Source organism: Ambystoma mexicanum, chromosome 2q (assembly GCF_040938575.1).
Source record: "Ambystoma mexicanum isolate Mex_15411 chromosome 2q, UKY_AmexF1_1, whole genome shotgun sequence".
In the NCBI taxonomy this organism is placed as follows: Eukaryota; Metazoa; Chordata; class Amphibia; order Caudata; family Ambystomatidae; genus Ambystoma; species Ambystoma mexicanum.
This window is the reverse complement of record NC_090924.1, coordinates 256,195,668-256,216,799: the sequence shown is the minus strand read 5'-3', so window position 1 is coordinate 256,216,799 and position 21,132 is coordinate 256,195,668. Positions and strand designations below refer to the sequence as shown.

At 48.3% G+C, this 21,132-nt stretch overlaps 1 protein-coding gene and 1 long non-coding RNA gene across 3 annotated transcripts in view; one reads left to right on the top strand and one right to left on the bottom strand.

The window, feature by feature from the left end:
* The window catches only part of PDGFA (platelet derived growth factor subunit A), an 88,530-nt gene extending 68,351 nt beyond the window's left edge, over window positions 1–20,179 (bottom strand). For both annotated transcript variants that reach the window (XM_069647237.1, XM_069647238.1), the window contains exons 1-2: window positions 19,444–20,179; window positions 18,191–18,287 (exon numbers count right to left, since the gene is read on the bottom strand). In XM_069647237.1, coding sequence (XP_069503338.1) covers window positions 18,191–18,287; window positions 19,444–19,503 — 157 coding nt within the window. In that variant the 5' untranslated portion in view covers window positions 19,504–20,179. The remainder of the gene's footprint in view (window positions 1–18,190; window positions 18,288–19,443) is intronic.
* A 7-nt stretch (window positions 20,180–20,186) lies between these two features.
* The window catches only part of LOC138569340 (uncharacterized), a 74,250-nt gene continuing 73,304 nt past the window's right edge, over window positions 20,187–21,132 (top strand). The window contains exon 1 of the long non-coding RNA XR_011303213.1: window positions 20,187–20,313. This is a non-coding gene — a long non-coding RNA (uncharacterized lncRNA). The remainder of the gene's footprint in view (window positions 20,314–21,132) is intronic.

Genomic DNA, 21,132 nt, shown 5'->3' with positions numbered 1-21,132 from the left:
TAAAAAAAAAATGAAAAATAACAAATGGTGAGCTGCTGGTACGCCCTGTAAGCCGGGAACCGAGACTGCATCCAGCCGGCTGACAGCTGAGGGCACATAATGGAGAAGGGCAAACATAAAAGAATGGTGTCCAGATTGCTATATTTAAGCATCCCTGAATACACACACAGTGCTGATAGGAATGTCCCGTGTGACAGAATGGAAAGCTGTATATCTGCACAGAGCCTGACTGGGAAGATATATGTATAAATATTGTACGTGACCAGGACAAAAAAAGAAGTGAGACAATGCTAGCCTGGCAAGTGTGGCTTTAACATGTAATGTAATCTTTCGAATGACGTAAAAAAATGAAAAACACTTAAAGTTGGGCCATCTGTTGTGTCTATATAATCCTAACGTATATAGCACGGTATCGGGTAATAAAATTGCGGCAAAAATGTCGCCGGTAAAAAAAAGCGGCAAAAATGCTGTGGTTTGACCCAGTGAAGGTATACCCCATTATATCATTTAAGGGGGGTGGGGGTGCCCCCGCTCCCTTTAAATGGTAACATGGATTCAGGGGTTGCTGGGGGGTGTACCCCGCATGCTTCACATGATTGTGGCGGCAAAACCACAGCATTTTTGCTGCAATGTTTTGTATATACAGCCATTTGTGCAGCGATTTTAAGACATGGAACCTATAGAACACATGTAGGTGTGTTATTCACACACCTACACGCGTGCATATTACATTTGTTCGTTAAAAATGTTACCTGAAATAGAACTGCACTTTGAAAAATCGAGCTGAAAGGGCCTGGCAGATGCGCACTAGACATGGCGTGCGCGCTGGGCGAGCGGGGGCAATTCATCCGAACACGTTTCCTTTGCTATAGCAACAGATGAGGGGAACCCTGCCTCGCCGGGAGACATATTGATTGCTTTTTATAGTGTCTGCTCCCTGATGGAACATGATTTTGCAACATAGGATAGGCTGCCAATAGTTCATTAAAAAGCAATCTGGCATATTTTGTTTTGAATCGTGAAGGCCTCAATGGGCTGGCAATCTGAAGGGGATCATCATTTGTCGAGTGTGGATGATAATATCAGTTATCGAAGTAGGAGATTTGGTGCAGCGCAAACTACAGCAAGGACTTTGCTCCAGAGCGCAGTACAGTTGGACCGGGGAACATGGAGCCGGGCACTTAAAACTATGCATAAAGGTTATGGGGAAAATGGGATTCATAATATTGGCATGCTAGCATCTTCATCAGTCTGTCCCTTGCCCACTCCGTGTACACCCCCCCACTTCTGTGCCTTCTCTCTCCTTGTCCCTCTCTGCTTAAATGCCCTTCCCCCGAACATTAAAAACAACACTCCCGCATTTCGGTTAGCTCTCAACTCCACCTTCTGCACCTTGAAGGCACGCTCACCCTCCCACAAATTAAGTCTCCCTACATTCTCCCCACCTTACACCACTGCACTTATTTTCACCCTCCCATCCTCGCTGCATATCTGACTTGGGGTCCTATTCCGCATTTGTCCCAGGTCTATGTATAACTCCAATCTCAGGGGTCAAAGTAGCTGGAAGCTAGTTAGTTCCTGCTTCTATCCCTGGAGAGCCTGTTTAGCCTGGCACCAACAGCTACCAGGAGCTACCTTTGGCACCAGAGGCCAACTGGTGCCATACAAACATGCCTTTGTGACATTAACTTTCTGTATTCGGGAAGGTCTATGAAGAAGCATTTAAAGCATCATGGATGGTATACAATGAAAAACAAGGTTAAAGTTTGCATCGCACATACAAGTTAGATTTGCGGCACACTATGTTCTAGCTCCTGGTTCTCTTGGAGTAGCTCCTGCTCATGAAATCTGAATTTTGACCCCTGAATCCCCAAGTTATGTACCAACTTTACAACCTTCCCTACTTCTTTTGTAAGACATCTGACTAAGGGCTGACCAGCCAACCATTTGTTACAGTGAAAGTATTCCTGATCGAAGCATGGGCCTTCCCAGATAAACACAAATAAATAAATAAATAAATAAATAAAGAGGACTTTCATCAGGAAAGAGGTGCTGGTGGAATTCCAGAGTGAGGTTGAAAGTTGGGGGCAGAGCATGCAAGCTGAGAAACAGGACTTCTGCAGGATCCTATCGCGGGGAGGAAAAGTCTGTGTGCCACCGGAATAGAGCTCTTTGGGTGGCAGGGATGTCAGTTTATTGCCAGTAACCAAGTGCACTTCAGGTCCAGGACATGGATGCAAGAGCCTAAAGGGGAGCAAGAACATGTGGGAAAGGGCCTTGGCTTGGCACAGGGAATATGGAGCCTGCGGGATTGTTGTAGGTGGGAAACCCATGATAAGAGCATTATCATTTTGTTGCAAAGTGGGGCTTCCTAGGTGGATGTGTTTGTACCTAGTGCAAAACAGTTTGAAGGGGGATCATAACCAAATATGGTGTCACTCAAAGCCCTTTCAGATGTGGGTGCAGTAAAACCTGGGATTTATTAAAAAACAGGAAAATTAAGAAGCCAAATGAAGGACAATTGATCGAAAGGGCAACTTCTTTGTGCAATCTTATGGTCACTAATTACTACTCACGTATAGGATGTAATGTTTACATCCAGGGCCACGTTCTAACTAAAATTGTAAACATACAAAAGCAAAAGTAGGCACGTTCATTACATAAATGGCATTACATTTACAGGCTGACACAGGTGGGCTTCACGAGTCCAGGTTGCGCTCGACTAGCAGCTTTAATTGCTAAGGCAGCAGTAGTTTGTGGCCTACATTTGAGGATTGTCTGTCACTTCCTTTGTAGACTAATAATGACCTGTGCCAATCTACCGGATAACGACCTTGCCCAGGAGCCAGGCAGCACGCTCAGGGGGATCATATCCAGGGTTTCAAAGCCTTTAGCGTGCCCATTTAATGCCATCAATTATGTTATCATTCAAGAGAAGGCCACAAAATGCATGCTACATGAAACTGTGCTTGCATCACGCTTAGTTTTTTTTGAGAGGGTAGATTTTTGGGGAGGAAAGTGGGCTTGAGAGATAACAATAAACATGACAAATTGGAGTAGTGGCTGTAATATTCACAAAGTTGCTGAGACAAATTCGCTAGAGCAGCCAATGATGGTGCAGCATCTTCTTGACTTGCTTTTCTGCACTATCATTCCAGCTACCAGAAAAACATCCTGCAGTGTGACCAATGCAACGTCGCGCGCAGGAGAGGCTGCCCGTGTCACAGAAGCACAGGTGTCCCAGCGATCTTAATGACATCGAAAATATCTTGCACCCCTCCTTCAGAGGGAATATAAAGTTCACCCGAAATAATAGTCCACAAAAAGAAAAGTAACAAATCTGTCAAGCATTATCTTCGGGTCTCAAACCACACATTTTAAGAGGTGATGGGTTGTCACTCTTGTAGGGCTGCATGGATGATTGGATGGGTGGATATGCAAAACAGCAGAGGATAACCGCCTGAAATGAATCCATACATTAAGCCCCTGCCCGCCTGTCCTGTTTCCGTACAGTTCTCGATTCAAGAAATGGATCTTGATGAAGCGTAGTCAGTGTTCAACCAGAATGACAACAGATACAGCCCCGGCAAGTGATGCCCTTTGCATCCAGACACGGAGGCAAAGGTAGAGAAAGAAAACGGCATGAGCTGGCTGAGAAGAGAGCGAGAGGTGGCTGGCATCGGTGGCTCCTCAGTTAAAGAATGTTCCTTATCCAGTGCACAGGCCACAAAATGCGCAGCCGTCATGAGCTACTGCGAGCGGTATTTCATTCTTGGCGAGTAAGAAATAGTGCGCTGTATGTCTGTGGGTAACTGGCATTCATGCCAGTGGGCCAGACACTCATGCCCAGCCGGTAGCTTTGCCCTTGAAATCTTTCGCCCTGCACCAAAACTGCACCAGTGTGGGAGTATCGATACCTCACTTGGGATCTCACCTGCGCTCATTTTGCTCGTCCACTTTGATGAATAACCATGGGTGGATATGGGTCATTATTTGGTGGGATGGCTCATTTCGCTATAACCTTGCCCCAATGTAGGCTTGTTCAGTAGTTGAGGAGACTGGGAAAGTACGTGGCCGGAAAGTAGACACCGGGGAACTGTTGAGGATGGCTAGACAGGTCACCACACTACATTATATTTCAATGGATAGTAAGTACCCTTGAGGTAAGCGATGGTTTAATATGGCCACTGGTTTCCAGAGATATGAGGCAGACCCAACGGCATGCCCTCCCCATAGAAACACTTTGCTGACAGGGGGGCTTCAGTTCATCATTATAAACTTTGGCTTAACTTGGCATATGTGGTGCACTGCTGTATTGAAATATTTCAGTCCACGAAAGCCTTCTGGCGTCCATCAGGCATGTTTTTCGCAGGTAGTCTAGTTGAAAACGGGTGTAAGGAGCAGCTACTTGAAAATGATTCTCATTGCAAAACAGGAACTTTCCCAGCCTGGGTTCCGGTAATGTCAACAAAAATGGATTGCAAAAAATGAGCTCTCCCTCTGGAATAGCTAAACGTGTATCAACATCGGGCAAAAAAATGCAATTCCTACATGTCACGGACTTCGTTGAAGAAGTTAAAGTAACATGTCCAGTGAGACGGCCTTTTGCATCGACCTGTGCATTCTCACCTCAGATCCGTTGGGGAAGCTGCTGCTGCGGCGACAGGAACTCTGTTCCCCCAGCGGATCAGATCTGGTGCAGCAATTCCCTTCTCGCGAGAATCATTGAGCCACCGTCCCTCCCGCCTTTTCGGGTGCCCACGTGCTCTCGCTATTGTTCTGCGCCCGCACAGGTCCCTCCCAGACCCTGACATCACCAGTCTCTAAAATTATACAGGGCAATCAAATTCCCTTGCAGCCTTTTCTTATTCCTACAGAGGACAACTCCGACTGGGGGAGACTTCCCTCCTGCCTCAAGTCGCCTGTCTGCTGTCTCTATAATGTACTTGGCAAAGAGTCTTTGAACTTTTACCAGCTCTATAAAATTGCCTTTCGTGCAACGTCCTGAAAGCAGCATTGTACAGATGGCAGGCCCAAGGCCCTGTACAGTCACGGCTTTGCTTATTGTGCCCCCTAATATTGCAATAAAACATACTCCCTGCTCTGCAAGCGGAACATAACAGTGTCCAGGCTTCATTTCGCTGCACAAACGGGTCCTATTTGGCTTGTACTGTCAAGTAGTATCCCCTTGAGTTGGGCCTGTAAAATGTTGTGCCTAAATGCACGCAAGTGTAGCTAATCCCGCACGCCGCTCCTGGGATCTGCAACCATTATCTTTTCGGTTACAGGAAGTTCCCTTCATATAGTGATAGCGTGCATTGTGCGCGTGCCACATATTTCCATGCTCAAGTGGGGAGATTGAATTGGGAAAGGACCCTACAGCATTCTTAGTGCACAGGGTCTGGACATGCTGCAAAAAAGTTCTAGGTGATTGCCTAGTGTGTCACGGGGCGTGCCCTATTTGGTCTCTTAACAGCAAATATGGGCCAATTTCAAGGCAAGGAGAACTAATACGGCACTTTGCCTGCTGCGCATTGGCTAGTTCTTGCTTGTTTCAATGGACGGTCCCAAACAACAGTGCTATTGCATGGCATCTCTCTTTAGGTGCTCCTTATTGCCAGGGTGCAATGTACTGCATCAAAGCCAGGGTTCCAAAGCCCCAACAAATTCTTTGTCATGTGGGAGTACACAGACGCCAATGTTTGGAAGTAGAAACTGTTTCCTCCTAAATCCATAACTTAGTTATGAGTTTTCTGGAGCAGCAATCTTTGTGGCTGCCACTTGGTCTAATCCAGCGGTCTTCAAATTGTGGGGCTGGCCCCCCTAGGGGGCCCGAACAATGTCAGCGTGGTAGTGGGGCTCTTCCAAAAGGGAGTACGGTAACTGCTTTTAATAGAAAATACATGCAGATAAGGCATCTAAGGGGAGGGGGGGGTCTCGGAAGGAATACAGTTGGATACCACTGGACTAATCTGAAAAAAGGACGCAAAAACAGGACGGCCTCGCTTTTAGGAACATGGAGCCGCTGACACCCAAGAAATGCCAGGCTCGTCCAATGGCCACTATCCCCCACATCCTCTTACTATGACCATGCACCCCACTTTTGTCAGCACACATCCATGGGATAATTGCTCCACAGTTCCTGCCCCAGCGCGCTTCAGCGCTTCATCAGTGAAGAGAAAAGAACGGGTGCCTGAACGACTCACGTGTTTCTGCAATGCTCAAAGGATTCGAAAAAATGTAATTACTTTAATTTTGGGAAACTATATTTAATAAACATCGGCATTATTCTAAATTAGATTTTTCCTGCTCTATACGAATTGAACTTCGACTAGGCACAGTGAATTAAAAAGTGTGTTACAAAAAGTGTCAAAGAACAACCTCTCAGAGGAGAGTTAAAGAACGGGACAGTACTCCAGGAGTCCGTAACCTGTGGCTCGCCTGATGTTTTGGACTATGATCCTGTGGTCCTTCACGGTTGACTATGCTGGGAAGGGCTGATGGGAGTTGTGGTTCAAAACATAGGGCGAGCCAAAGGTTGCAGATCCCTGCTTCTGCTCGGTTAAACTTATGTTCCTCCCAGCAGGGGGACTGAAACAGAATGATTGCATAAATCTGTCTCAAATGAATGATCAACACATAGAAAGCACCCCCACACAGTGCAAATGTGTTCTGCTGCTTCCATACCCGCCCCCTAGTGACGGGTGGTGCGCAGGGAATCCGTGAATCCACTGGTAGAATAAGGCCAAAGCACAGTGTCTGGTGAAAGAAAGACACATGCTAAAATTACATCAGGTTTCCTTTCCAGAGTTTCCCAGGCTGACAGAATCACATGTCAACATTTCCACCTCAAAAAAGGTCACAAAGATGAAATAAGGCCAGCCTAAGGTATTGAAGCAACACGAAAGAATTGGATTTGCTTCCCATTGAATCTTAGGGCACATATCTGGGGTCTGGCGGGCTGAAGAAGGATGATGGATGTACCCCCAAAGGAAGCGGCCGGCCAAGAAACACAGCGCGATGGCAATGGACTCACAAGTGAGGCAAACTAAGATGAAATAGAATTTCAGATTTAGAACCCTGTTCTAGTAGGCAAATAAAAACATGTGAGACAATATGTTATCCCCTTAATGACTGTCCTATCGACGGTACAAAGTTTTTTTCGCCAATGCGGCCCCTGGTAAGCAGCTGATAGTAAAGCGCAAGGTTTTGATACTTTAATGTTACACATTTTGCCGACATGTTTACAATAGTGGGTGGATGTTTTATATCAAACAGAGATAAAACATATCGGAGCATTTTCCACCTGAAGGTAGGTCGTCGTGCCAGTGGCTCCCCCCACCACCCTCCCGCTGCTGGATATACCCCAGTTATCTGCCCCACCAGCATTCCATTCTAGCCATGATCTGGGAGGCAGAGGAGAAGAGGGACCAGAGGCGGGACCAGTCACCCAATCAAAGGGTTGGCCACAAGCATCCAAAATCTGCTTTCCCATCCCGGTCAAGCAAACAACAGCGCCAAATTCCGCCGGACCTCCAGGGAACAAAGAACAAAACCAAACGAGACTTTGCTTTTAGCGAGATTTCAAAAATAGCTCTCCGCTAAGCAATGTTTGTTGCTTTAAAAATAATATCCCATTATTTTGAAAGAGGACATCTTTGAAAGCCTATGCAGCATTTCTCAGATTGCAAGATGACCTAGAAAGCCAGCAGCCAAACTATTTGTTTTCTTATTAAAAGATTTGCAATTTAAAAAAGATCCACAGAAGATAGTGGAGCAGCAGAGGGCCAGCAATGGCTAATGTATGCCCCTGCCAACATGCCAATGCTTCTCTTCCGCCTCTGCGTATTTCAACAGGAGGAATGTTCAAAGAGCGCCAGGGTCCGCTCTGTACAAAAGTAGGCCCGCTTTCTATGGTCTCTATACTGTCTGTAAGCATGAACTGCAAAACAAGCATGTAACTGCTGGTACGGTTCACAGCCGCGAGCTACAAAAAAGACACTCTGGGCTTTAAGTGGACCAGGGCTAGCTGGGGCGAGCCCCGGCAGTTTGCCAGAGGGCCCTGCCAGGGGATGTGAACCTAAGCCCTGCCACTATCAAGCCAGTGTCACATCGCATTGTGCTATTTGGGAGATGCTGGATTGCTTTTCTTTCATTAAATAGACTGCCAAGAAGGCTATTGAATGAACCAGACCTCGACTTGGAATCCACAGCACTGGACAATAAAAGGAAAAAAAAAACTGACAGACACTTTTTTATTGTGCCGTGTTAGGGACATTTCAGGCAACGCCCATCATATAGGCCACACACATTCGTTACCCCCGCACCCCACCCCATACACCTCGATTTCTCACCCCACTTAAGGCATGGGTGGTATTTTTTAATGGCAATACAACTTTGGCCTGGCTACCAGGGTTTTGCCCTCTCTTTTTACCACTGCAATTTGAAAATGCAATCGTTGGTCAGGGCCGCTGAGTTCTTTCTTGTTTTGCCACCTTTAGATTGTTTCGTAAGAACAATGAAAACGTCCTGGCACTTAACATTAAATATGCCTTTGCGTCCCAGCCAGCAGGGCTTGCTGACCCTGCATCAGGTCACTTTATCACCAGAGTATAGTGTTATGGGAAAGAGATCTAAAGACTAACAGGGGAGACCGATTTAAAAGAGCCATAACCATTTGGCAAGAATTGTACAGACACTCCTCCGAATGCGACACTGGCCCCGCTCACAGGGTGAATGAGATTTAACACTTCCCCTTCAGGGAGAGTCGCATCTACTGCTAAAAGAGCAGCGAGTGGCGGGAGCCTGGCCTAGAAGAGTCTAGCTCCAGTACATCTACAATTTTTTCGCCCCTGAAGTGTGATGTTTGGAAGATTGGAAGACATCAGTGCCTGGGTAACCCTCTAAACCACTGTTTTTCAGCTGGCTAGGCCATTACATTAGAGGAAAACCACGTCCAAACCAAACTGCTAGGTTTCCTCCTTTCTTCACGAGACTGCAAGCAGCTGTAGAGATATTTGGGCCTCGTTGGGCATATATCATGAGCGAGGTATAGCAGGGAACTCTATGCACAGATAATTCCCGGCCCAAGGATGAGCTTTAGCCTATTTTTTGTCTGAATGCTCCCGAAGGCATGTTCTGCATTTGTTTGCTTGTTGCATTTAAGATACCCATGAAAAGCACCGTTTTATGAATTCTGCTCTTAAGGGTGTAATGCATGAGAATTTAGACCTATTTATTACACGGGCGCTCTGTCTTTTTTCAAATGCCACTTGCTAATTTAAATAGTGTTGCATTCCCAAAAGCTCAGACAAAGCTACATACTTGTCACACATTTGGAGTACTACATCTTAGGCAAGGGTGCAGCGTAAAGAGGTCAAAGTGAGGGTGCAGGCACTGCTTGATCTCCTGCCAGGTCTTCAGTGCAGGTTGCCATCTCCCACCCCATTGTTGTTTTCTTGTCTTCATCTACAAGCTCAATAGGCTGAGCCACCTGCAACCACCAGCGCGCTCTTTTGAAAGTAGGTGGACATGTTGACCCCCCTGTCCCCAATCAGTTTAAGCTATCGGCAAACTGCTAGAGTTCAGGGCGGGTGTGATAGAATATGCTTCAGGCCATCAGCTGTGCTCTCGAGTGCCTTTTGCTTCTAGATGGGAGGCATGACACATTGTTACTCTATCCTGCAGGTATGATAGGATATGATATGGCATTTATAAAGTGCCTGTACACAAGTGTATCTAGGCGTGACAAGACAAGGAGGGGGAACCAGAGGGAGGGCAAAACAACGATCTTACAAAACAACGACCTTACTAGGCCTTGTGTCAGTCAGATGGCGCAAGCGAAGAGAAGAAGCACCAAGGGGGGCAGAGGGGAGAGCAGTGCAGGTAATCAAAAGTGCAGCCAGCGGGTGGCTCAGTGCAGGAAATCAGAAAGTGCAGCCAGCGGGTGGCTCATAAGTGCGGAGAGAAGGGACTGTAGGGTCACAGATACAGACCACAAGTGCTGGGGGAGCCAAGAGGCAGTGGGAGGTGCAACTGGACAGGCACGAACTAGGCCCAAATTCAGAGGGTGGGCATGTGCCCAGTGCATGGAGCAGAAGTGAGAAAGCGGAAGCAAGGAGGAAGGTCTGGAGTTGCTTCCGGAACTGGAGGTGGTTCTGCTCAAGTTTGGGAGAGGCATGGAGGCTATTCAGAGGGAAGCCCCAGCCGAAAAAAGAGATCTGCCCCCAATTCTCTGCTTGGAAAAGCGACTGACCCTCAGACAGTTGGAGGTGGATGAGCAGAGAGCTAGAGAAGGGAGATGTTTAGGAAGAGAGAGTTGGAGGTAGTGCGGTCCCAGGCCCTAGAAAGCCGTGTGGACAATGCAGAGGGTCTTGAACTTGATTCATGCCGCCCCTGGGAGCCAATGAAGAGATTTCAGAGCTGGAGAGATACGATCCCTGGGCTTGAGGCCAAGGACAAGTCTTGCAGTCCTGGTTAAGTTGAAGAGGACAGTGAGTGGAGGCAGGAAGATTAAGAAACACGTCACACACAATACCCGTCAAGCCACCTACACCAAAAGCTGACCAAACCCAAGATTTAAGAAACTGTGTGGAGCACTGGACACATCTACATGAAGGAAGCAAAACTTGGGAAGGGTTAGAGGAAAAAAATATATTATTAGAAACGGCCCATTACGAATTTTCAAAGTAACCCAATTTTCATGGATGTTTCCCTATCTTGAAGACTTCAACATATTTTAGCACATATACTCTAAAGCTCTTTTTAGCACTAAACCTCACAAAGAAAAAGTAGAGCTATGCAAACCACATGTGGCGTCGCATACCTCCCTCCACCTGGGATGACAGATGTTGTTTAAGGAAGCCACACGTCCAAAAAAAGTGCTCATGAAACCATCTAACGGCTATTGTGAACCAGAAAGGCTTAAGGAGACACTTGCTTGTTTTAAGTTTATTTTGCACATACACTGGAACCAGCGTCACATTCAGGAGTGAGGAAAAGAAGAGGCATTGCTATCCCCCCTTCCTCCTGCTGATAGAAAACAGAGCATGATGGGATACAGCTATACTCCTGCTTGCCCAAACCCATCAACGCAGGCACCTTTCTTTTAATGGCTGCATAAAATAGCACTTTGCCCAGTAGCTCTGAGTGGGAGCTGAACTTTCAGGGATGACTACTGGGTGGGGCTGTGACATTAGAGGCTTCTTAACTGAAATAGCCTATTCTTGTCCAGATGGACAGGGGACTTCTGCAATGATGATTAACGTCTGAGAGAGTATTTGAGCAAAGAGAACTTTTGAAGGGTCTGAGAAGGGGAATGCATGTACTGCAATCATAAAAAGTTGCTCATTCTTTTAAAACAGCCCAGGAAAACAGATCTCTGCAACTTCAGCTGGAAGCGCTCAGGGTGAAAAGCAAACCAGATCACAGAATGCCAATAATCTGTGGCCCCTCACATTGAGGAATGCCACCAGTACCCCCAACCCACCCCCAATTAATTGAAGTGAGATGTAAGAATCTGTCTCCCACTGCGGTGGGGGGAAAGATTGGCACAGTTGGGAGTATCTTATGGTCAATCATAGCCTCCCTCCATAAAACAAAACCAGAGGGCATGATGAGTACTAGCAAACAACAAGCTATGGCGCTATTGCCTCCAGAAGACAACGGCGCTGAGTGGCCTGAGCCTCACGGATAGAAGAGCTGTGAGCAGAGGTGGACGAACCTCCAAGGGATATGCCTCACGCCTGAACCCGACGGGCACGAATTAGAGGGAACTCATGTTTCATCAACTTGAACGATTTCCCAAATGCCAAGAGTCGCCTGCTCAGTCGGCTTAAGCGCAAGCCCCTGAGACCTTGCGCGCAAGACGCAGCCACAGCTTTGAACCCAAGCAGGGTCAACCTAGGCCCCGGCCTGCATCCCTCCAGGGTTTATCAATGCAGTAGCGTCACGTTTGGTAATAATAGCCCCTACTATTACAGCACTAAGAGAAGGGAGGAACCCGGCATGAAGCGTTACACAAAATAAAAATACACCCCAAGTGAGACATGAACCTTATTACAAGCATGCGGGCGATGGGCTTCAGGGGCAAAGCATTTATTAGCCCTACTAATAAATCTAGAAAAACACCTTTCATGGATACAATTTAGCCTGCAATTCACGCAAAACAATGAAATTAGTCTCAAAATAATAGGTCACTTTTTTTAAAGAATGAATACATTTACATTTCAGTGCCTATAAAATCAGCTGTTTCAGCATAACGAATGGTACTATCTATCTAGTTGAGCTTGTTTGGGACTATATCAAAGTAACGAAAGTAGACAGTGTATGAAAACATGTGAATTCTTGCTAGGATACGTGGGTCCTGAAATGTTGCCAGTAACGAAACACATGACTGATAGAGTAGAAGCGACACCATTCCCAAGTCCTCAAGCAACTCTCCGCAACCCCTGTCCAGTTTTAACATTGTAGATGCAAGAGCAATGATGTGCCCACTGTCTGGTCTGGCGACTCTGTGCCCCACTTGTACGGATGACTCACGCTGAAACCGCAATCACAAATCAGCAACTGTTATCATGTACTGCACTCTGACTGGCAAAGAACAGGGCAGGCTGCCAAATGGCCTGAAAATAAGCCGGAACGATCTCTCATCCAAGAATCCAATCCTGCGGCCCAATACACTTGAGAATTACAGGCCCAATTACCCTGTCTTCCATTTGTGGCAAATGTCATCAAAGACAGTCAGTAGCAAAAAAAACATCCCTTCAAACTTCCTTATGATCACCTTCCAGTCTGGTTTGAAGCCTGCCTACCGCACTGGCAGGTCCACTGCACATACCTCTCGGAGAGCGAGGATTATGCATTCATCTAGCACTAAGCTCGCCTGCGAGACCTGGCACTGCTCCTTGTACATAGACGGAACCCTGGAAGCTACATGCTGTTGTTTGTACAGCAAACCCATTTCTCCTCTTACACACTGCACCTTTGAAAATTAGCAGAAGGCAGGGGCTCACTCCACACACTCTGCACTCACATGTAACACAAATGCTATGGCACATCACCTCTGCCATAAGAAGGAAGTTACTTTTAATGACAAAAACTCGAACTGTAGCTTCCCACATAACTCTTCCCTAAACCCAATCCCCCTCCCTTAGTTCATACCATGCCTCCGCTGCACCCATTCACACTCCATTTCGACATGGGTGACTAGCAGGGTCTTGGCCACCCTCACATCACTTTAATGGCTGACATGCACCCATGCATAATAGCACCCCCCAATTCTCCCAAATGTTGTGACTCCGGTCCCTCCGACGGCTTTCAAACAACACTGCGTTGGGACCATAATTATGGTGAAAGGAGCTATACAAACGACAAAATGAATGAATGAATCAGTATATCACTGATGGCCTCCTTGTCAGACTACGCAGAAGGGGGCACTTGCTCTAGTTGCCATGCTTGACCTCCCAGTGGCTTCGGCGTCATGACGTGCTTCCACTTTTTGGAACAACAAATTAGTTAAACCAAACACAAAGCACGGGTATAGATTGCTCGTTTTCACAAAGGATGTTCAGCACTTGGCAGAGCCACATCCTGCTAATGTTGACGCTGCCGCTATAAACTCTGGAATTCCCAGACACCCATCCTCTCACCCTTGCTATTTAATCACTATGTGGGGTAATTGAGGGGTCTGGAGATAACCTGCTAGCATTGCGCAGATGGCCAACAAAACAGGAATCTATGCAACAGTGACACTGGAACGATGACAGCATGTCATATGGCAGGGGGTCTGTAACCTTTAGCTCTCCAGATGTTTTGGACTACAACTCCCATGATCCTCAGATTGTCCTAGCAACACAATTGGAGGGGGATCTCGAGCAGTGGAAGAAAAAACTCACACAAGGAATCCCCCAATTGGAATAAACTTAAATGCTGCCTATCTGTGTTTCTTTCTTCACTGCAAACGACCAGGACCTCCACGTGGATAAAGGCTGGAAGGTCTGTGCCTTTTAACACCGACTACGGACAAAAATAAAAGAGATTTTCCCACTGAAAGTCTTTCAGCTGAGAGTGAACATGCATCATCACCCTGTTGCCCATCTACCACTTCAGCGGTTGCCAATGCAGGAGTCAATGAAGCCTTAAAGTTTAGTCACATCAGCCTTTCCCCCAGGAATATCCACAGTCCCCCAACCCCCTGGTTGGTTGCAAATCTCATTTGATGGTTTAGAAACCGTACGTTCTGGAAAGCCACATTCACTAGCTCCAAAACAAAATCTCAGACTATCAGAAGAAGAGCTCACCCAACCAAAGTCACTCATGTGCTTTCCGAAAATAAATATAAAATCCATAAACAGCCCTCAACAAATTCTGGCAGAAATAAAAGGGCTATCTTTCAAAAAACTAACATTGTTTATCTCTCTAAATGAGTACCAACTTGGGTTGGTTGATAAATGTACGTAAATATGTTCTCTGTAATACGTTTTGGTGAAAGCGCTATATAATAACACACCATTATCATTAAGAACGAATAACAAGTGGGGATAAGTTCACTGCAAGGTCCTACAACTTCTGTACAAGTCTAAATACTATATGGTCTGTAAGGACAAGTGCTGGTCTTCATTTTCATTCTAATGTGATTATTTAGCGCTCCGTTACAAGCACCACGTATACATACACCCACCTACTTAATAGTGCTTGGCGGCTAATCCGTCCCTTTGATCACTCACACCAACACAGTTAGGGTCTCATGAAACTATGGCATGAAATGCAGGCTCTCTTTAAAATGATAAATGACTGTATTACAAATGAATAAAACCACAAGCAAAACTGACAAACCTTTTGTCAACCAATGGCAAAACAAGAAAAGTCGTGATTGAGTTTAGGTATGGTGAGGGTGCATTGCTATGTGGGGGAGGGGAGATCTTCTAACTGTTTTTATTGGCAACAGTGTCCCTTGTTTCTTTGTAACAATGTGAAAAAACGATGTCCTCATCATGATCTCACACTTTTTCTGGAATCTTCCATGTTCAATCGCCAGGCCCTTGTGAGGACTATGTCCATACCATTGTCATCACGCGCTTCACATTCCCCTATAGCCTCCCAGTCTTCCACACCCCCTGACTCCCATTCTCCAGACTAATGAACGGCAGCCCGAACTGCCATTCAGGCCTTCCGCCCACACGCGTACTAATTACGGCCCCCACCTTCTCATTGAGATACGCCTACCTCTCGCCATCGCCTGCACATTTATCAAAGCTGCATCCGAAGCCCTACGGCACATCCACATCCTCCTTAATTTCCTACTGAACTCCACACCCATGCTTTCCGCTCTGCGTCAGCCATCGGCTTACTTCTAATTCCACCCATGGATTCCCCCTGCCATGCCCAACTCCACCCATCTTGCTGCCGTGCAGCCCATTGAGAAGGTCCCACCAGGCACCACCTCTAAGCCTTAACTCAAGCTGACTTCTTGAATGAGCCTACGCTGAGAGAGCAACGCGGTTACCATCCAAGATTCATCCATTGGGATTCCCCCATGCTCATTCACAAAGATTTTAACCATCTTCCTCCTTAAGGCCACTGTTGCTGTGTGTGTCCACAATACAACTATCAACAGAATGGGGACGTATCATGCGGGGATCATTGTAACTCATTGACACATGACCTCAATAGCTTTCTTTTGGCACGGTGTGCTTTCACCTACTGCTCTTTTTTTTTTAACGCTGCTTCTTAATCCACCACATAGCGGTTAATACATAGACATCATTTAGCGCATAGACCGCTTTGTAAATAACTCAATTTGCCTTCTAGGTGGGTGAAGTATCCACACACCATACACAAGATTTTAAAAAGTGCTCATTCAATTTTGCTCATGAAGAATATTTTTATGGGTTATTTCTTGCTATTGACAGGCCTATTGAACAAGAGGTTTATTTTTTTAAGACATCATTTTTAAACCGCATTGTGCACTTAAGTTCACAGATGCACTTCATGGGGCAGCCACGAGCACCGTTTCAGCAGCATGGCCGAAGTAAAACTTAGAAAAAGCATACCTTACTGCACCATGCCAACCTCAGAATGTTAATTCTAAAATATTGTGAAAAAGCATTAAAACTACTCATATTCACAAGATCAGATTCTATTGTATTCAAAAAGGGACGTTTTCCTCAGAGTATTGCAAATTAAGTGGGTTGCACTTGGCAGTGATAACAATGTACAGTGAATCTGGGTTATACTTCAGATAAATTGGGACTCTCAACAAAATGCCATATAATAATTGCCCCATCTCTGCACATATACTCCCCTACCATGCAGCGAACATGCCGAACCTACACGTTCCATTGCTAACTTCACGAGAACAAAATAAGATGCTGCTAAAAAGGGATGGCGACACGTCAGCACTCAATTTAAGAAAACAGCCTTCAATAGATCCTAAGAGAATTCTATCAGATCTAATTGTAAAGAATAGACATGCAAATGCCTGAAACCAATATTTTGGCACAGTGGAGCCTGAAGAAGCTTGTATGAAGAGCGAAACACGTGTAGGACATTCTTTTAGTTTTCAAAAACAATCAGACCCAACTGAGTTATTGCAAAGCCAAATGTTAAAAGATTGAATTGAATACCTTTATTTTTGCATCAATCTCATCAGATAGAAATGTATTCCAGGAGTAAATAAGGTTTTGCAATTGACAATTCTAGCAAATTAGATGAAGTTAAGTCAATGAATATAGGAGGTGGCACAATTAGTCATCTACATTTTTGTTTATTTAAGCTACCTGTAGGTGCAAGAAAAGCCACACGTTTTCTATCAGTTAAAGATGTCCTTCTTTCAGATCATGGGACAGTGCTAGCTCCTGTTTTTTCTTTCGTAAGGGGTGGACAGATGAGCATAACACCAGCCCATTCCACTGATGTAGGTGGCCTAAATAAGCCCAGAAATAGCCGTTCTTATACATTCAACACCTGCTTCTGTTTACTTCCCGCCAAAACCATGCAAAGATGAAGGAGCGCCTATAACTGGAGGTGACCAGTCTCCCACGACAGGGCATGTATTGTATTCCGCATATTTCCAGGGACATTCTTTAGTGCTCCATGTTCACATTGTGAGAATGGGCCTTCAGCGTCCCACCGCGGTGTGAACGACAACGGGGTCGGTGGGTGGGAAGTTTGGATAGATGGATGAACAGACATAGAGGCCTGATTGCCAAATCATTTATCACTGTGAAAATCCCATTGAGAAACACTTTGTAAATCAGGCCAATAACATCTCAAAGATCTCGGCTTGTGACTCACTCTTGCGCTCCTTCCTCACAAGCAGCAGGCACACTGAGTTCCATAGCAGACAAGGACTGCCGGGCCATGGTCCACTTCCTTGCTCAGTCGACACACACATCGACCTTACATCATCGGTGCATCTACCATTGTACCTTGGATCTGAAGTGTATTTCTTGCACATTAGGACAGCAAACAAACTGAATCATCTGATGTTGCCCCGCCCCCATTGGAAATCTTAAGCACCCTCCATCAGCTCCCCCCACTTCTGCCAGCAGTTAGTGGATACCCGGAATACACCCCAAACTTGAATAAGCAGGTGCCCTTGCCTCTAGAAGAAATATATAGCTCAGCTTTAACCGAGGAGGAGGTCAACATTACTAAACTGGTGCCCCACTCCACCCCCCCCCCCCCGAAACGCCATACCCCGCTTTAGAATGCCACCGCCATTGCCACCTTTGGAGACTCAACAGGTTGACTGGCGTGCAACGCCGTACTTGGCGCCCATGGGTGGAGAGGCAGCCCATGCTTGGAGAGATCCCCTCTTTCCCAGAAAGGGGGGCTCAGTTCATCAGAGGCTCAGGGCCCAGTCGAAATCTAGAAGATCGACGTTGAATCGGGGGGGGGGGTGAGGCGGGCTGCTCTGCCACTTTGCCCAGTCCGCATGTGAAGGTGCGTGTGTCTGGAGTGGGCCATAAGCCTCTCTGCGCGCGCGCAATGTAACTGGTCGGCCTGCGCTCTGATGCCGGCGCCGACATAATCCCCCCGTTACCCCCCCCCCCCCCCCACACGCAGACAGACACCCAACCATCCCTAAACAGGCGGCGCGTAGCTGCCTGCGCCGGGCAGGGCTCTGCGGTGCCACCCACCCGCGCCAGCCAGGGGAGGAGAGAAGAAGGAAGGAAGGCGATTTTACCTACGGAATCAATCTCCAGGAGGCGCTGCAGGTCGCTGATGCTGTGGATCTCGCTGTGCGACAGCCTCTCGAGCAGCTCCGGGGGGAACTCGGCTTCCTTAACACAAATACAAATAGACAATCAAAAAAAGCAGGCTCCATCGCGGTGCAGACGTGCCCTTCCTGCCTGAAACCCCAGGCCTTGCGCGGGGGCACCACCAGCTCTCCCCCTATGGGGGTCTATGGAGTGACAGTGCATTGGGGTCACGGCTGCTCTCACCTGTGACGCCTTCTCGGGGCGTAAATCAACTCCCGGGGTGTTACAGTGTGCCCATTAGTTGGCAGATTAAGAGCCTGAAAGCACCCCCAGTCCGTGGAAACCTGCCCCACCTCCCAACCCACTGCCCTGTTCACACTTTAAGCTGCCTTCAATTTCCCTTCATGTGGCCCCTGGAGAAGTTTCGCCTCCCCACGGCACTCCACAGGCCATTAAAAATGCATGCTTTTATTGCTGGGGAAAGAGTACATGCTGCGCGGCACCCTGGGCGCCGTGGCCCGCCCTCCCCCTGTATGCAGTCTGGGCCCGGGGGATATTTCAAGTCTCGGCCTCGCGGGCCCATAAAAATTCCTCAGATGTGGTTTCAGGAATGAAACCATAGCCTGCCCCTAAAGCCTTAGAAATGCTCGATTAATACAACACAGGTTCCTGCGCGCCGACCTGCGTCGAGCACGTTAACCCTCCACCCCACAGCCCCGTCTACCCCCACTGGTGAAGAAGGGGTTGGGGTGTCCCGGGCTAACCTCCACCAGGTAGGGTGCATTTTAACTCCCACTGACGCCGTTCAGTAACGCGTGCGGGTGGAAATTAAATATTGAACGCATATATCTCGAACAGGGAAATGTATACTCCCCCAAAATGTCATTTTCCCCATTTCGTTGGATCTGAAAGGGGGAGGCGGCCAGAAATTATTCCTGCTAAATCGGTGATCACAGTTTGCACTGAACAGGGAAACCGGCAAACGCACTTTCCTATTTTCAACAACCAAGGAGTTTCCAAATAATTGCACTATGCAATAACTTTGAAAGGAACGTGAGAGGCAGCCAACCAGCCACACGCAGTCCCAGAGTTCCCCGTGTGTGCTAGGCAATGTAACATGCTGTTGTGAAAATATGAGCATACAGTGCGCTGGCTTCCAGCAGGCAGAGAGGTGGAGGTTTGCGTCCGCAGCGCTGCAGCGGCGCGGCCATGCAGGCATCCAGTGCGCGGGACCTACCTGCGCGGAAGCGAGGGGCAGGTGGCACACGCAGAGCAAGATCCAAGCCCAGGTCCTCATCGCGTTGTGCTGCACTCTTTGCTGCAGGGGAAGGCAGGCTCGCGGTGGGGGAGCTGGCGGCAGGCTCCGGGGGCTGGGAAATGCAGTACCATCCCTCGGGGGAGAGGCGCTGGGGGGGTCCGATGGCGGCAGTGGCCCGCGTCCGCAGGGTTTTTCCCCCCCGGCTCCCCTCTCTCCGGTCTCCGATTCAGGAGCTGACCCGTCGAGGCTTCAGCATATTGTGATGGGCGGCAGACCACGCGGAATCCCACAGCCAGCCAACCTAGAAGGCGGCCGCAACGCCCATCACCTGTCTAGGGCCTGGCGCCCCGTCCCAAAAAAAATGAAAAGCACAAAAAAAAAATCACACAGAAAACTCAAGGAAGGCGGCAGTCTGCTCGGCTGCAGCGGGGAAGTTTTCCCCCGAATCCCCGTCCTCGTGCAATAGCTGGCAGCGGTCAGAATGAACACAAAAGCGTGCTGGCGAAGGCAGATCAGCTCCCGGGGTGCTCCTGGGTGTGAAAGTGTGATATCCTGGCCCGGGCGCCGGCTCCCTCCCGCCGAAGGCTGCAGCAAGCAGGTAAACTCCTGGGCTCGGGAGCAGGCCCTCGCTCAGGAAGCCCAATGGCCTGTTGTATGCAGAGTGAACTAATAATCCCGAGCAGAAGATTATAGCCCCGCCGCCCTCCCCTCGCGCCTCCCTCCCTTTCCGATCCTGGGCTGAGCAACAAACCACAAGCGGCGAAGTCCTGGAGTGGGCTGAATTGCCTGCTGCAGTCAGTCAGTCAGCCCAGCGCGGCGCACGGGCACCCACCCGGCTGGCACAGCGAGGTAGGCACGGGATCCAGCGCGGGGTGGCAGTCAGGGCCGGCGAGGGGGCTTGCAATGGCACCGGGCAGGGCACGCGAAACTGCCAGTGCCGGGAAAGCAGGGCTGGAAATAAGAAGGGGCAAGGGTCAGTGCCCCGGGTGGGGAGCTGGGCGAGGAATGGCTGGTGGAGGACGTGGCGATGCTGCCGTGGCCCGCTGGGTACAGACTAGAGAGAGATGAGTCCAGGCGCCCCCTGACAGAGATGGGCAAGGGAAGAAGAGGGCGAGGAGGGTTGGATTTCGATCCACTGGCGGAGAGGTGCAGCAGGGAGGGGGGGCCGGGGGGTTATACAATCCCTTGGAAGACAAGGTAGGCGGGCTGTGTGGATCCTGCAACCCAGGCCAACTGCAGACATGGCAGGGGTGACCACAGGAGGGCATCACAGCTCTCGGGGATCGCATGCCAGGCCACCCTGTCACTGCAGGCAAGGTAAGGAGGCCTTCTGAAACATGCCGCGCGTGCCACTGCAGACTGGTGGGCGAGGCGTGCACAAGAGGTGTGGCGACAATCTATGCCTCTCTGCCACTCTCAGGAAATGCACGTTGACCGGGACAATACAGGGTAGCAAGGCGCAACAGCGAAACAGACAGACATCAGGACAGCGGCTTTCCCACGCATACGCCCACGTCTAGCGAGTGGTCCCGAGGGGCATGAGTCCCAAAGCACTAGGGGTCAGCCTCGAATACGGGGCGCACCCTGCTCGCACGGAATTGTCTGGGCCCTGGGAGTGAGTGGATGAGCTTGCTTTGCCTGTAAGGGGGCGCATTGTAGTGTCCGCGC